Source organism: Solea solea, chromosome 19, assembly GCF_958295425.1.
Source record: "Solea solea chromosome 19, fSolSol10.1, whole genome shotgun sequence".
Classification (NCBI taxonomy): domain Eukaryota; kingdom Metazoa; phylum Chordata; class Actinopteri; order Pleuronectiformes; family Soleidae; genus Solea; species Solea solea.
Genome location: NC_081152.1, coordinates 2,496,202 through 2,512,629, shown reverse-complemented (window position 1 = coordinate 2,512,629; position 16,428 = coordinate 2,496,202). Strand labels below are relative to the sequence as shown.

The window sequence follows — 16,428 nt, the reverse complement described above, 5'->3', positions numbered from 1 at the left end:
AAAAACAAAGTTCAATCAGAAGACATAATGAACTTTTACAGTATACATGTATTATAACTTAGAATACACCTAAATGTATGTATATATATATATTTTTTTGTGTATATATATATATATATATATATACACATATACATATTTTTTGGTGTATATATGTATATATATATATATATACATATATATGTATATATATATATATATATATATATATATATATATATACATATATACATATATATATATATATATATATATATATATATATATACGTATATACAAAGCATGGGCCTTACATTACGAAGAGCGCCATCTTGTGCTGCCACGTTCCTACAGTAGCCCATAAGGACACATGTTTCACGTTCAGAGACATAAACCTACCAAACAGACAAAGATGAGTAGCTCCGCCCACATTCACCTGATGATGATGAAGGAGGGAAACGGCAGATATTTCCCAACCTCTCCAGCAGGTGAAGGCCGCTGTACATCGCTGACACACTCAGAGTCCGCGGTTAGTTGTACGTCGCAGTCTTAGACGTCAGATGTTCACACTTGATTCTCCATAACTGCAATTCCTTCAAATCAACTCAAACTGCTGCTCCTCGCCTACATGTGACAGTGTCCCTTACTATTGCTTTACGAGCAGTGAGTGTATGAACACTCATGAGAGAATCGTGTGACTGTTATTTAAATGTAATAGACATTTGTTTATATTTAAAAGCTCCGCACCAGAGTGTTAAGCAGTTCCTCTGTTTTGGTCTCCATGTGGACTACTAGCCCAGACGAGGTCAATGTTTGGACCAGAAGATGAAGAAGATGTCCACACGCACACGCTGTTAACTTTAACTGGTCACATTAACAGTCAGTGTGCAGTGACTGAATCCAGATGTGTGAAGCTGGCAGAGGCTGCACTGGTGGTTTGAGAGGACAAGGATTCTATCCTTAGTATTCATTCAAGCTTGTGCACACGTTGTTTTGTTTAAAGCGGCACAAAGCAATCATTTTCATTCACAATTATCAGCGACTCTGCAGGAGCACTGTGTCATCGTTCAGATCGTTCACAGTCACATTTACAGATTTGAAACATGCTCCACTAATGCTTCTTATTTACATCTTTCAAAACAACACATGATGGGAACCGCACTTCCAAAGCTTGAAGAGTGATGATCATCTTCTGCTCCAAACTGGACAGAACAATTACAGCAGTGACTAAATCTCTTCAGTCCCATTAAATCCATTCAAATTTATTGTCCCTGACTCGCTGGATTAAATCCACTGACAGATAATCCAGGGCATTATAGAGGAATACAGACTGCTCAGCTGTTTGAGATGTCAGCGTCAGACGACACTGGGCATAACTGTTGTTTTGTGTCATTAGCTCCTTTATTTTCAGTTGCATGGGAGATTATTTTTGATTATTTCTGTGCTGGCAGAGCAGTAGGAAGATGTGAATAGACGACCGAGCGACAGCTCAACGGGGATCTGTGTGTCTCTCATAGGGAGCGTCTTTGTGAGGAGGTGCGCAACAAAGCTCTCTATTCACTATTAATGTGGAATCTGTGTAAATGTCTGAGAAAGAGCTTGGATCAGTTGACAGATAGAGTTCCTCAGAAGACTGTGGCGTTTCCACCGGATGAACTGTGAGGACAGGACCCCACAAATGCTCATGGCAGCTCATGGCAGCTCATGGCAGCTCATGGCAGCTCATGGCAGCTCATGGCAGCTCATGGCAGCTCATGGCAGCTCATGGCAGCTCATGGCAGCTCATGGCCCAGTGCAAGGGACCGGAGGAGGGTTACCAGTCACCAGTCATGGTTCTCAACCACCTTTGTTTTCCAATATCACGATCACTATTGCTGTGTTTCCACCGACCGTAGTACCTGATACCTGATACCTGCTACTTTCTTTAGTACATATATATATATATATATATATACATATATTTATATATATATATATATATATATATTTATATATATACATATTTATATACATATATAAATATATATATATGTATATATATATATATATTTATATATATACATATTTATATACAGTATATAAATATATATATATACAAATATATATATACATAAATAGAAATATATATATATACATATATGTATATATACAGTATATATCTATCTATCTATATACGTATATACATATGTATGAATATATATACATAGATAATACTTTTTATTTATTAATGTTAAATAACAAACGTGACAAAGACTGAAATCAGTGTCACAAACCTATTTGAACAAGTTGTTTCCGCTTGTGTCCAGGTGTCGTGTTCCACTACAGAACGAGCAGCAGCCGCTACAGCCTGGATTTCTCCGCCGCCGTGGACGCGTGTCGTCAGGCAGGCGCCACCGTCGCCTCACCAGAACAACTGACTGCTGCGTTTAAGGACGGCTTTGACCAGTGTGACGCCGGCTGGCTGTCTGACATGACTGTCAGGTATGTGTGTGTTCAGCATCAGTACGAGGGCAGGAGGCGAGAGGAGGAGACTTTATCCCCCTGCAGCCTGTTTGTAGTCGTCTCAAGCGCATTGTTGCCTCCGTCTATCTTGACGTAAAGCAAGTCACTTCCTGTGTGCAGCGTGGGAGTGCTGCGAGGTGACACAGGATCTTTATTGTCATCACACAAACTGAATTGCACAAAGACAAATTGATGGTGGCCCCACAGAGATGATAGAGTGCATCGTTTCCTTCACGATTCAAAATGACCAGTAGTCTCAGCCAGTGATTCCCTAAATCTGCTAAAATGTTCCAACCTTTCAGTTAAGTTTGACGTGTAGGTTTTAAATGACTTTATTAGGTGTTACAGATATGGCTGTAAATGACTCACTATATTAAATGTACTCATGATTCTTATTGTAAATTGGGTCACAATAGTTTTCCATTTTTCATATATAATAACATTTGGGAAACACTGGTCTAGACTGGAGCCACACAGCTGGTGCAGTGGTCAGAACAAGGAGGTCACGTGTGTGTGTGTGTGTGTGTGGGTTTTCTCCGGCTTCAATCCCACAGTCTGAAAACTTAGATTAAATAAAGTGGACACTCTCCATTGACCATAGGTGTGAGAGTGAGAGTGGATGGTTGTTTGTGACCCCGCCTATCGCCCTCTATCAGCTGTGATTGGCACAGCACCCCCGCACCCCTCATGTGGAGGATAAAGTGGATGGATGTAGGATCTAGGCTATTATTTTGTTCTATTATTCAGCCCAGATGGAGACAGATGATGATCCACTGTGGCGACCCCTAAAGAAGAAGAAGACTTATGTGTGTCTTATATGTGTCTCCTCATCTTGCTCCTCAGTGAATGTGAGGCTGAGGTCCGTGTTACCTCATCCTGTGAGTGCTTTTCTTCACATAGTAAATACTAGGCTATATTTATCTCTCTCTCACACACACACACATACACACAGTTGGAGTCAGAGTTTGGATTCCCAGATCACTTAAATCCCTCTCCTGCCTGATTTACTTTTGTCCATGTTGTAAACTTCAGGAATGAGGCTCCTGAGTTGTGACTATATGGAGGCATAATATTTATGTGTTAACTAAAAGGAAGACTAACTTAAACAAATCAATGAGTTTTGCTTTTTGGATTCTTCTGCTGCCACGAGCTGTTTTATTGCTTCTATTTCTGGAACAGTGGTAGATTTGAATGAAATCACTCATTACCATCACTCATCACTCTCAGATCGGGACAGAAATAACTTGAAACGTTGTAACGTTGTAACGTTGTGTGTGTGTGTTCCCTTCTTCTTTCTGCAGATATCCGATCACCATGTACCGTCATGGCTGTGCAGGTAATCTGGGGAACAAGCCAGGTGTGAGGACATACGGCGTCCGGCCCCCCACAGAGAAATACGACGTGTACTGCTTTGTAGACAAACTTAATGGTAAATACAGAAGCACAAGTACATACTGTATATTTAACAAAAGACAGCTGTAATAATGCAATCGGTCATTTCATATGTGCTCTATAAAAGGTTAAGGACCACCCTTTTTAAATCGTTTGTCATTTTTATTGAATAAATTGTTCACACTATGTCGTTTGTTGCCTGCCAAATAGCGAGTCTGTATATCTGCACCATAAAAGCGTTGGACCTCTACATGGAGAACATTTGTACCTTTCTTCTTTGCATTGGTTCCAACCATTTACAATGTTTTTTTAAGCATGAACGTTTAGAAAACATGGATGTAGAGAGTATGAATTGGCCCTGATATAAGATCTAAAGTCAAGAATTCACTGTCAAACTCTTGGGTTTAATCTAAAAACACTGCTCTGTGTCACAGGCGAGGTCTTCTACCCTCCATCCATCAGCGATAAGCTCACCCTCCAGGAGGCGAGAGAAGAATGTGAGAAGCATGATTCTGTGCTGGCGTCGCCAGGTCAGCTGTTTGCAGCTTGGAGGGCGGGGCTGAACCGGTGTGACTACGGTTGGCTGTCCGACGGCAGCGTCCGCTACCCGGTCACTTTCCCCAGGCCTCAGTGTGGGGGAGGACTGCTTGGTGTTCGTACACTTTACAAGTATGAAAACCTGACGGGTTTCCCGGAGCCCGCGGAGAAGCACGGAGCGTTCTGCTTCAAAGGTGAGGCTGAAACACACCGAGGCCACACCACCCTGACACCTGCCTTCTGCCTTCCACACCTGGTTCCAGACCTGCTGGGATTCATGGGTGTTAAAGGTCCCATGTGTAAGAATTATTTGTGACTCTCACTTCCACTGCAGCTGAAACAAACCTGCAGTTTTTAAACCTGTTGTTGACGGCGCTTCTCTCAGCTGTGGAGCACTGTGAGAAATCCCTGAAACCTTGATTCACACTTAAAGAGAAAACATGACTTACAGCAGTGTTTTATAGTCCTCTTGGCTCGTGTCCCCCCCAAAAGTGAAGCAGCGTGACTGAGTCCAACTGTCTCCAAGACAAGTCTGAGGGAGAACGTACTCTGTCCTTTCCTGTCCTGCCCTTCAAATTCATATTTTTATTAATATACAGAATCTATCATGGACAGACATTTTTAAAGGTACTTTTTTGCAGCTAGGCATGTTCAGACTCTTATTATTGGCACAAAGCAAAGTTCTTCTAGGAAAGTCGAGGTCTATGGTAATGCCTCTGGGGAGCTATTGGGGTCTAAGGAGAACAGGCTCCTGTAGAAATGAACAGGCAGACAAACAGATAGACAGAGAAAGAGTAAAGCAGCTTTGAGTGGTCAGCAAAACAAGAAAAGCACTAGAAATACAGACATTATGAAGGTTGTGTGTAAGAATGTAATGTCATTTAATCTAATGGTGAGACTGCCAACTGTAAAAAACCCAGAAAGGATCTTTTTCTCCTTGTTTGCTTCATAATATTCCACTTTTTATTCAATTTAAAATGCACACTTTCTACCAGATACTGTAAAAACATGGTGTTAAAAGATGGCAGCCTCGATAAAGCAAGGCCTTTGCCTAGTGTATGTATAAAAGTCTTATTCTATGGCCGTGAGAACCAAACACACTTGATTTTAAAGTTTATAATGCATTTTCACAAGCATATTTACTAGTTTTACTAATAAAACCTCACGAATGTTCAACACTGGACCTTTAATGGTGGGCAGGACCTAAAAACGACATAATATAGAATGTGTTAAAGGTTCTTAATGGAACATTTGCAAGACTTTAGGAAAGAAATTCCATCTCTGTGATAGTATGTGGCCGCACATTAACACTCTGCCATCCTACCGTGTTAAATGAAATAAGAAGTTCAATAGGCCCCATGACACAATCAAGAGTAAACTAGTTCCACCTCAGGCCAGTCCAGAGTAGACCCTGAACCCGCAGGAGGGATTATATATCTTGTCTGGCCTGTGAACGCCTCAGAGTCTCCCAGGAGCAGCTGGAAGGTGTGTCAGGGTCGAGTGACGTCTGTTTTTTACTTTGAATGCATAAATGAGTTTATGATAACAAACGCCAGGAAAGCATATGTGTGACACATATGAAAACAGCTATAATAAGAGTGTAACATACATGTTATATGACAGGAAATATAAAACAATAAAAACAGAGGCGGGGCCTGCAGTAGCACAATTTAACATCTAAAGCGGTGTCTTTTGAGAATGAGGTGGAGTTTCTAAACTGCTGGTGGAGGTTGTTGAAGGATCCGTCCCCTGAGGTTCAGTGCTTTTATTTATTACTTTTTTATTACAAAAAAGTAAAAGTTGTGTTGACACGAAACATTACATTACATTACATTACATTACATTACATGTCATTTAGCAGACGCTTTTATCCAAAGCGACTTACAATAAGTAAGTAAATAAGTACAATAAGTACATATAATAAGTAAATTATCACTTGAAGAACAAATAAGATTGTGAATAATAGCAGGAGAATGAATGTAGGCTAACACTGCGTTTGACTGGTTTTCCTCCAAAAGTTCAAATCACTGACACATACATGACGAGTGAAGTCACCACCAGTGCTGGCAACATCAGTGCTGAGCTGTGTGACGCACAAACACGCCGCGCTGTACAGCGAGACACAGAGAGACAGAGAGAGAGACAGAGAGAGAGAGAGAGAGAGAGAGGGAGGTGGTAACACAGAGGGGTGAGAAAGTGCAGACATTGTTTTAAACCAAACACGAAAAGAAGAAACTCCCACTGCCCTGTTTATGGTGTGGCACTTTTTTGTTTTTTTTAAGAGGGGAAAAACCCACTCTCGCACTCTCACACAGATACTGCAGAAACGGGACAGGTCCCTAATGCATCACAGCTGGAGCCTGCCCAAACACACACACACACACACACACGCACACACGCACACACACACACACACACACACACACACACACACACACACACACACACACACACACACGCACAGAGGGTGGGAAAGTGGGGGATTGCAGAAATTGTTCTGCTCTAAGTAATAGTTCAGGTTTTTAAATATGTGGTAACTCGTTCATAGTCGGTGCACCCCCCCCCCCCCACTGTGTCACCATCACCAGAAGACACAGCTGGACATCACGAGAAAGACATGTCTGCCAGTGGGGACACAAAGAAAAACAAAGAAAAAAAAATGGCCAATCAGAAGAAGGCCGTAGTTTTCCTTGGTTTCCATCAGCAGACTGTTAAAAGTTGAAATGTTGGGTGTGTATGTGACGCCTGTGTCTGAAAATCTGATAAATTTGACACTGTAAAACACAAGTTGTGTTAGGCTGCTGTTATCTTTGACATCTTTGTCCACCTAAATCAAAATAGTTAAAGGAATACTTCACCGATTTGCATTTAGCTTTGTATTACTAGAGTAGTTGTAGTGTTTTTGAAAAATGGTGCTTCCCAGAAATATCTTCATTCTTTTTTGTGTTACGTGTCCACCAGTGACACTTGGTCCGAGCCTTGAAACTGCAACGCTAACTCCGCACTTTTTAGACCCACTCGTAGGCGGACAGGACCTCATTCCCAGAATGTAAGGAGAATGTTAGGTCAGCCCGTGGCCAAGTGGAAAGGGGACTTGGCTTGTAACTGGAGGGTTGCCGGTTCAAGTCCCCACCAGGTTAAAAGAACTGGGGTACTCCTGAGCAAGGTACCCAACCCCCATCCTAATTCTAGGATGGGTCAAATGCAAAGAAATAATTTCCCTAAGGGGATTAATAAAGCGTCCGCCATCTTTGCTAACAGTTATGCTAACGGGACCGAGTGTCACGTAACAAAGAAAAGAATGAAGATATTTCTCAACTCAGGGGAAACTGAGGTTGGGTAAAAATGCTAGTTCTGTTCTAGTAGGCTAATACAAAGCTAAATGCTATTCCTTTAAGCTGTTAGCTGAGCTGAGCGTGAAGCTCGCTCTCACTGAAAACATGGCTGCTAGCAGGGACACAAGGAAAACAGATGAAGCACTTAACAAAAACTGTGCGGCTGCAACAATTAATCCATCATTAGTCGTCAGTTCAAAATTGTGCTTATTGCTCGAGTAAATATTCTTAGCTACGTTCCAAAAATGAGGAGAGAGGAAAAAGGGAAGTACAACGTACGTACAAGGGCAGTCAATTATGCCCCGTTTATTTAAGCATTATGTCAGTGACGCTCGAAGCCTGGAGACACAGCACAAAGCAGTGTATTGTGTGTGTGATTGGAGTCTTGTCTTTTCTCATATGGTATATATTCCACGTAATGAGATATAAATCTTTGCTCACCATCACGGCATAATCTGCCAAAGAGCCTCATGGTGTGTTCTGTGCTGTGTGGTCGTGCTTAAAGTGCAGGATTCTGGTTTGAAGCGGGAAAAATGTGTTTCTTATGAGTTCCATTGAAATGTTCTGCAGTCACAGTGGGTTGTGACGAGGGCGCTGCCTTTCCTTTTATAGCTCGCTGTACACCAGTGGCAGTCTGACGGCTCGCTGATTAGCATTTTTCCAGATAGTGGCCTTTTCTTTTTTTAACGAGTCATAACAATACTGATCCACTGCACACACACATTTTCTTGGATTTAGCCGTTTTCCAAAGAGCCAGACTCCTGCTTTTGTATGTTTTAGCTCACTCTTGACAAATGAGGTTATAATTTAGACGGCTGTGGGTCATTCTCAAAACATACCACTTGATTTTTCTGCCCATTTAAGCACTGGTTATTATTAACGTGAAATGTCTCTGTAGTTTTTGGCAGAAACTGCTTGAAACTAAAAATGTTTGGTGTGGCTTTCATACCCAGTCAGACATCAGCGATGCAATTTTGACCCTTTTACTTATTATACATGATGTGATACAGATAGATATTTGGAATTTAGTTGTAATTCAATGTTCTCACAGAGCTGAAATAGAAGGTGACTGTATGTGATTGGAACAGAACTCGGACTGAGGCTGATGACGCTTCACAAGTACAGAGAAGTAGTATGTAAGTAAGTATGGATACTGAGAAACGGCCTAGGTCTATAGACTGACTGCATTCTGCAAAATAACCACTAGGAGGCACTACAGTGCTCTTTAACTAACTACAGGTGCAACATTACAAGACCTGTAGCTGTCAATCGTAATCGTACGATGAATTCCATGTTATATGGTCACTTTGACTCAAAGATGGATGTCATGCTGTACTGACTCTCTTAGAACAACAAATAATACATTCATTTTCAGGTTGTAATCTGAAATAACTCATGGTTTACTTTCTAATTGAACAAGTTATCATCAAATGTCATACTCAGTGCAGTCAGTGGAGGTCCATGGTTGAAAGGAAACTGGGAAATCTCAGTTCTGTAGGGTGTACAGTACAATATTGGCTTTAAAGGTCTGTGTTGCTCTGAAGGTCCAGCAATCTGTTGCTAAGGTCACTAAATCTGACCTCTGACCTCTAGTTATCGCTTTAGTGCGAGTTAGAGGGAGTTGTTGTCGCAGCTTTGTCCTCATGATGCACGTGGAGACGTCCTGTGCGTTGCTACGCGTGTGCAGCATCGTTTACACGCCGCGGTTTTCAACACGAACGTTGTTGACAAAACTCACAGGGAACGCAAGATATTTCCACACTGGGGATTTCAGAGAAGCAGGAGGAAGGGGTGGAGTTTGGTCGATGTGTGGCCCAAATAGTTTCCATGGTTACTGTGAGTTGACAGCAGCCAAAAATGGCTAACTACAAATAATAACCTCTCACCAAGGAAGCACTGTAGAGCGAAAAAAAGATGATTTCTATAAATAAAGACGTGACCTGAGACTTTTTTCTGCTTCCCTCACTTACAGCCTCACTACCAGAGCCGACGACCGTGACTCCAGTGACAACTCCATCTGTGGAGAAACCTGAAGACCCCACACACGACCCCTACACTACAGCATCGCCACGAACGGAACCGGAGAGAGCTGAAATCCAAACACGAGGAGCCAAGCCGTCTGCGCACTCACCGACAGACGGGCCACACACAGCCTCAGCACAACAACACACGGCCTCAGCGCAACAACACACGGCCTCAGCGCAACAACACACAGCCTCAGCGCAACAACACACAGCCTCAGCAGAACAACACACAGCCCCCCACACCACTGCCCTCATCCCTACCACCGTCTTCGATGACTTTGATGATATTCAACGATTTGACTCCAACCAGGTACAGGCATTACCAGGAGGTGACTTTTTGGACCCCATGCCGCTCCCTCCCTTACCTACCATCTCCTCCCAGACCCCACACCTTGACATCTCTGACGGAGGAGAGGAGGGAGGGCAGACAGAGTCAGGCCGGGGGGAGAGCGGTGACAGCGGCCAGGGAATCAGTGGTGATGACAGCTCTGGTGGGGCAGAGGTCAGGGCGGTGGTGACCCCCACAGAGTTCAGGACAGAAACTGTATCAAGGCCGAGCTGGCTTCAGGAAACAACCATGGGGCCGGCGGTGGCTGTGGAAACCACACAGAAGCCATCACAGCGTGCAGATGCAGAGGTCACCACCTCAGTGCCAGGGCTCCCGGCGGGTAGTGGAGACGCTGGACCTCAACATCCTGCTGTGGTTTTTAAAGAGGACGCCACGCTTGGAGCTATGCACACGCTTGACCTTCACCTATCACCGGCCATTCCTGAAGGAGATGATCAGTCCACGGCCAAACCGCCCTTCCATCTCATCATCGTTAATGTGCAGAGCAGGAATCAGTCAGGTGAGCGAGGTGTTTTCCTTCAGGTCATCTGGTTACTCACAGCTGATTTCACACTGTGTCACGCTTTCCAAAAAATGTACGTCAAACTCATGTTGCATGACACGCTGTTTCTGCCACGACATTCAAAGACCTGAGGTCAAGCTGCACCGAGACCTCCTCTGCTGGATCACGGTGTAATTACCTGGTATTTAAGTTTTTAAGGTTTTAATTTGAACTCCACTATAAGTTCAAATGAATCTCAGAATGTCAGGTAAAGAGAGAGAGAGCTGATGAAGCATAAAGTGATGATGCTGCATTAAGTCTTTTGTTTGGTGCTTTTCCGTTATACAGTTCTTTGGCTCAGCTCAGCTCAGCTTCACCTGGTACCTGGCGCTTTTTTTCACTCTCTGCTCTGAGCCGATACTAAAATGTGACGTCGTGAACTGTAGATCAGTTAAAAAGACTTGAGAATCCTGAAAACCTGCGTTAATCTCCAACATTAAGCAAAGCAAATGTCTAAAATGTCCATATTTAACAGAGGAGTCTGGTGTATTTAGAGACGGCACTGCTGAAAGCCAGCGATCGTGAGCTGTTCAGTGGTATTTCAGTTCAGCGACTGTGTCCGATGGAGTCTGTGCTCCGGTCGTGCAGGAAGTACTGAACCATTCTGCAAACAAGTCTTTTTAATCAACTGATTCTAATGATTCCACGAGTTTGTGTGTTTGTTTCATAACAGAGTCACTTGATGGTGGAGTGAACGCCAGTTGTAGTACGTGGGTGATAAAGGGTTTTTAATCAATGCATAGTTGCCTCTAGATTAATTCTAGAAAGAAATGATAATAGTAATCAATTTCATTTGGTCGCCTGTCACGTGCATCGAACCCCTTCTGCACATGTTGTTTTAGTTTTTGTTGGATCGACAGTTTATATTCAGCTTATATCTCCACCCGTACGACCTATAACATATATACACTCAACATCACTTCAGTGTTTCCGCAGAAACATTCATCTTTCACAACGACCTCATACTTGTTACAATAAACCGCCGCACTCGAGTTATTCTTCCTCTGTTGTCTTCATATAGGAAACAGTTTTGCTACCTTTGTGTTTGTGTGCTGACAGACACACACACACACACACACACACACACACGCTGCAGAGCCAGATGTGGAAAGTTATGAAGTCAGTCAAGTCCACTCGGCCAATTTTTTTAGCTTTACATATTGTAAACACATCAAAGTGTCTCCATGGGGAAAAGCAAGTCAAGTATATCTGAGTAAATCATGTTTCACTTCACCTTCTTTTTCTTTTCAGTGCACAAAACACACACACACACACACACACACACACACAAGGTCTGGTGTGCAACACCATTAGTCTACACCACATTATGCATATTTTAACCAGTCAACAATGGGAACAGACATGTAAGATAATGTGATACATCCAAGTTAAGTCTTTTATGGGTTCTTCTGACAGACCAATATTAACTGTAGTCTTATCACTGAGGACTTTTCCGCTGAAAAACAAGCTTTTTTGAGGGTGGTTCCAGAGAGTCACCTTCTACTGGATCTACTGGTCCGTTACCCGTTGTGTCTCTTAACTCACAATCACTCACAAACACATCGGGAACTTTGGAGCTCTCAGGAAACGTTGCCATGACCATGGCGGGGGATCTTTCAACTCTGCCGGTCCCATGAACACGGTAAACAACCCCCATCTGGACAGAACATATTTATAAACAGGCTCTGGTGTTTCCTGCAGTAATCAAATGCAACTGCCAGACCGGCTACCAAAAACAGAAGCCCAGTATAAACACAGCGTGACGTCACATTCTGCTTTTTACATCCTGATATCTGCTGAGGCAGATTGTTGTGTATTGGGCCTTAAATGTCTGTAGAAAGCCCCGTGAACAAACCACCGAGTGCTGACCTTTACTCTTGTTCTAAGAAACCTATCCACAAAACAAGTAACAATGAATTCAGAAATGTACCTCATAGACAAATGACCAAACAAGTCTAACATGCACAATTTACCTCAGGGGCCCAAAACTGGAGCCTCTGGTTGAAGTTACTGCTGTTTCTATTTCTATCTGGAAACTCAAAGAACTCGGTAAAAACATGTACTCTCTTCTGTCCTCATTTACCAAGTATTTTGTACATTTTAGGGCTTCAACTAACCCTAACCCAAACATCATGTCCACCATTATTAACAGAATGCTTCAGCATTTTCTCCAAAATGACAAATATCTACTTCAATCTCATTAATGAATAATCAAACAATGACAACAAATGATTTGATGAAGTTCCTTGTTACACTTTTTGACAGTTGACTGACAGTGTCAGATTTGGTTCATTCTCTCCGACATAATGAAGCTGCATTATACGGCAGGTTTGCAGGATTTTCAGATTTGTCCAAGATCTAATTCCCAGTTCCACCGTAATTGATCAGTTAAACCTACAGAAGGCAGGGTTCTTATTGAAATGTTAATGGCCTAAACCATCACATGAAGCATGTTCTTGTTCACGTGAGGTCCACCAGAGCACCAGAGAGTGTTTTGATTAAAACATCTTTCACGTGGTGTCAAGTTCAGAGTCCCGCGGAGGCTTTTTAGTCTTTGGCCAACATGTTGGGTCACAGTGTAATCACAAATGAGCTGATACAGTAACTAAACTCGCGTCTGTGTTCCCACAAAACAGCCTCCATGTGGACATAGAGTCTTAATAAAGACACACAAGCGTGCATTGTTTGAGAGCAGCTCCTGCCACAGACTGACCTTCATCATAAGCAACACAGGCCTGACTGTTTACCATGCAGATATGCACTTTGGCTCATTTTAGTCCACATCGTAAATTAGCGTCTTGTGGAATCATGGGGGACAAAAACAAGACTGAGGCGACATCCACACTTATTCATGTACCCACTGCATCACTTCTGCTCTGGATATGCCTGCTGTCCACATTACCCTGCCAGATCCAGAGCTGTTTGAAAACACTACTGGTGATATTTTAGACTGAAAACTCTCTGAAAGAAAGGGAGACCTTTGAATATGACGACATAATTACCTGCATTGGTTCTTATTGGCTGTGACCTGACTATCAGCTGTTTAACTTGTCTTAGGTCTCACTTTTCACTTGTTGTTGTTGTTACCGGTGCCAAGGAGCTTATATGTTGGTGTGGATTTATCTGTAAGTTTGTCCTTCTGTTAGCAACTTCCTGTCTCCAGTTTTTAACAGATTAATCTGAATTGTTTTGTGACGGGTAACTGGTCCCCTAAGTATGTTTCCATTCAGTTTTGGTGAAAATGTCAATCTAAAAAAAACCCTCTTCTTCTCTTACAATGGGCAAAACATGGTAATGTCAATGGTACACTCTATCATCACACTGAGGTTCATATTAATTTAAATTAAATATGGGCAGTCCCATTTATCAACTTCAGGTACAGATCTATACTCGTGGCCACAACCTTTTTTGGGTGTGACGTCCTCATCCTTACACTACATTGTCACAATGATCAATTCAAATCAGATGACTGCATCAAATTTTAAGTCTGCAATTCACAACATTAGTGTGCTAACTGTAAAATGAGGCTTGAAACCCCCCAAACAATGGGTAAAAGGTATCATTTGTGAATTTATTGACAAGCCAACGACACCGGTGAACTCTGAAGCAGGACTTCTAATATACAAACAACCATGTCTTCTGACCAGGTACAGTAGCCTATGTTATAGCATTTTATACAAATATGATTACATTGTTTTGTTTTTCAATAAATGCAAAACGAACACTAACCCTGAAAAAGACCCTGATAAAAGAATGACGGGTCTTTAGTTCGCGTAGCTTGCATTTCCAACCCGGCTTACATAACCTATAGCTGATTGTATTTACGTTGTTTGAGTCACTTGGTTTATGAACAAGATGAATGAGCTATAACATGGCCTGACGCACTAGATTATTTGCATTTAAGACCCTGGTATACTGTACTTCTGCGCCCAAGTGCGCGACGCACAATGTCTCGCACATCCAAGACCCTGGTATACTCGCGTATCAGGGTCCTGTCGTATTTGACTTCACCATCGGGTGGCGGTATAAGTCTGGATGCAGGGAATAGGACGCATTCCTAGCAAAGAAGAATAGAACGATGTTACAACTCCCTCAGGGTGTCAACCGGTTCCAGGGTCACCAGATCGAGGCTCGGATGACTATCCTTGCGGAAATTTAGTTTGTGCATGTGCTGTCCACGAGCGCCCAACATGCTCTTTGCGCGTGATTCCAAAATCTGGGCTGCACGTTGATGAAGCAAATCACGTCAAGCACATGCTGCGCATTGCGTCCAAGCATGTTGTGCGGGGAAGTATACCGGGGCTTTTAGTGGTCCGACAGTAACAGGACTAGGTCGCAATATTCTCCCTCGTCCAGCCTCTTATTCTATCACTCTTCTCAACCTGCTTCAGACCTGCTCAAGCTTTATTGATGTAGCATCAAAATCAATTTGTGGCTTACAAAAGTGCTTTATTCTGTATCTGTCACCTCTCTGTATCCTGTAACCTAAGACATGCACATGATGTTTTAATGATAATGATAATGATAATCAAAACATTGTGCATTGTGTCAAAGTGTAGCCTGTTGTCGCTAATGGGCTTGGGATGATATAAAAACTCTAATGTCACGATTATCCCGACCATGTCTGCATCACAATACACACTAAAACCATTTTACTTTACATTTGATCAGAAACTGTTTTTTCAGCTTAGCAGAAAAGATATTTTAAGTGATGTAATTTATTTGGGATTAAGATTTTACTGCAATGAAGTAATTACCAAATTCTTTTTATCGCAATGCATCATATAAAATCATATCACATCGCTCCATTAGCTATTTTTATGTGTACTATAATGACACCCATGCCTTGCCTTCATCAAACGTGCACTCAAGTCAACCGACAACCGCAAATTGTCCACCCGGGTTTTTAGTCTAATCTGTAAAAGGCTTTCTCTTCCCTAAGATCATTGGTTACCACAGCTAGTGGATCATCATCATGGACAGTAAATCCTGTTTGGATTAAAATAAAAAGCAAGATGGTATTTTCAGTTGCTTTTCTTGTTTGTACTGACTTTTTTAAACTCTGTCTCTTGTTGTTTTTTGCTTTTTTGTAGTCGATCATATCCTGGAAATTTTGAACCAGCCCGCGAACAGAATGGGTGGCGCCCAGTTGCAGTTTCCTCAGATCACGGACTTTTCACATATAACCAGTGAGGCTGTCCAGTTCAGTGGAGACACAGACGTTCTTGAGCCTGTGCCCATCAACCTGCCTCCAACTGTCAGCTTTGTCAATGGAAAACATGAGGTAATCTGAGGACTTGTAGAACTATTACAGTTTATTCCCATCAGTTTTATGTTCCCTTGTTTAATTCCATTGATTCTGATTTTGTTGATTAGCTACATGCATCCATAGTACAGTTTGATACTGTTTGTCTAATTTGACTGCAGATAAACTTAATCCATACCTCTGACTGGGTTAGCATTTGGATTAGGCCTTTTTTGACACTTGTGCAGGGTCTTGCCTTCAAAAATAAAAGCTAACATTCCAGACAGACATTGAGTGACTGAAATACAACACAGTGTTTAAGTGGAATGAACAACTGAGAACAGCTAAACTGACTGAGATGAGATGAGACAGTTTTGGTTCAGTGGGAGACAAATCTGGACATTCTCTAGAAATTGTCAACAAGGGCTGTAAGTGAGAGCACATGTCTGGAGCTCTGGATAATTCACAGACAGTGGGCATGTGTTCTGCCTCCTGCTACACAACCCAGCTGCCACCCCTCACAT

General features: G+C 42.3%; 1 protein-coding gene across 1 annotated transcript in view; it reads left to right on the top strand.

Moving 5' to 3' along the window:
• vcanb (versican b) overlaps positions 1 to 16,428 on the top strand; it is a 35,192-nt gene that overhangs the window by 4,072 nt on the left and 14,692 nt on the right. The window contains exons 4-8 of the mRNA XM_058617585.1: positions 2,286 to 2,460; positions 3,783 to 3,910; positions 4,308 to 4,604; positions 9,718 to 10,617; positions 15,753 to 15,943. Of these exons, the coding sequence (XP_058473568.1) occupies positions 2,286 to 2,460; positions 3,783 to 3,910; positions 4,308 to 4,604; positions 9,718 to 10,617; positions 15,753 to 15,943 (1,691 nt within the window). The remainder of the gene's footprint in view (positions 1 to 2,285; positions 2,461 to 3,782; positions 3,911 to 4,307; positions 4,605 to 9,717; positions 10,618 to 15,752; positions 15,944 to 16,428) is intronic.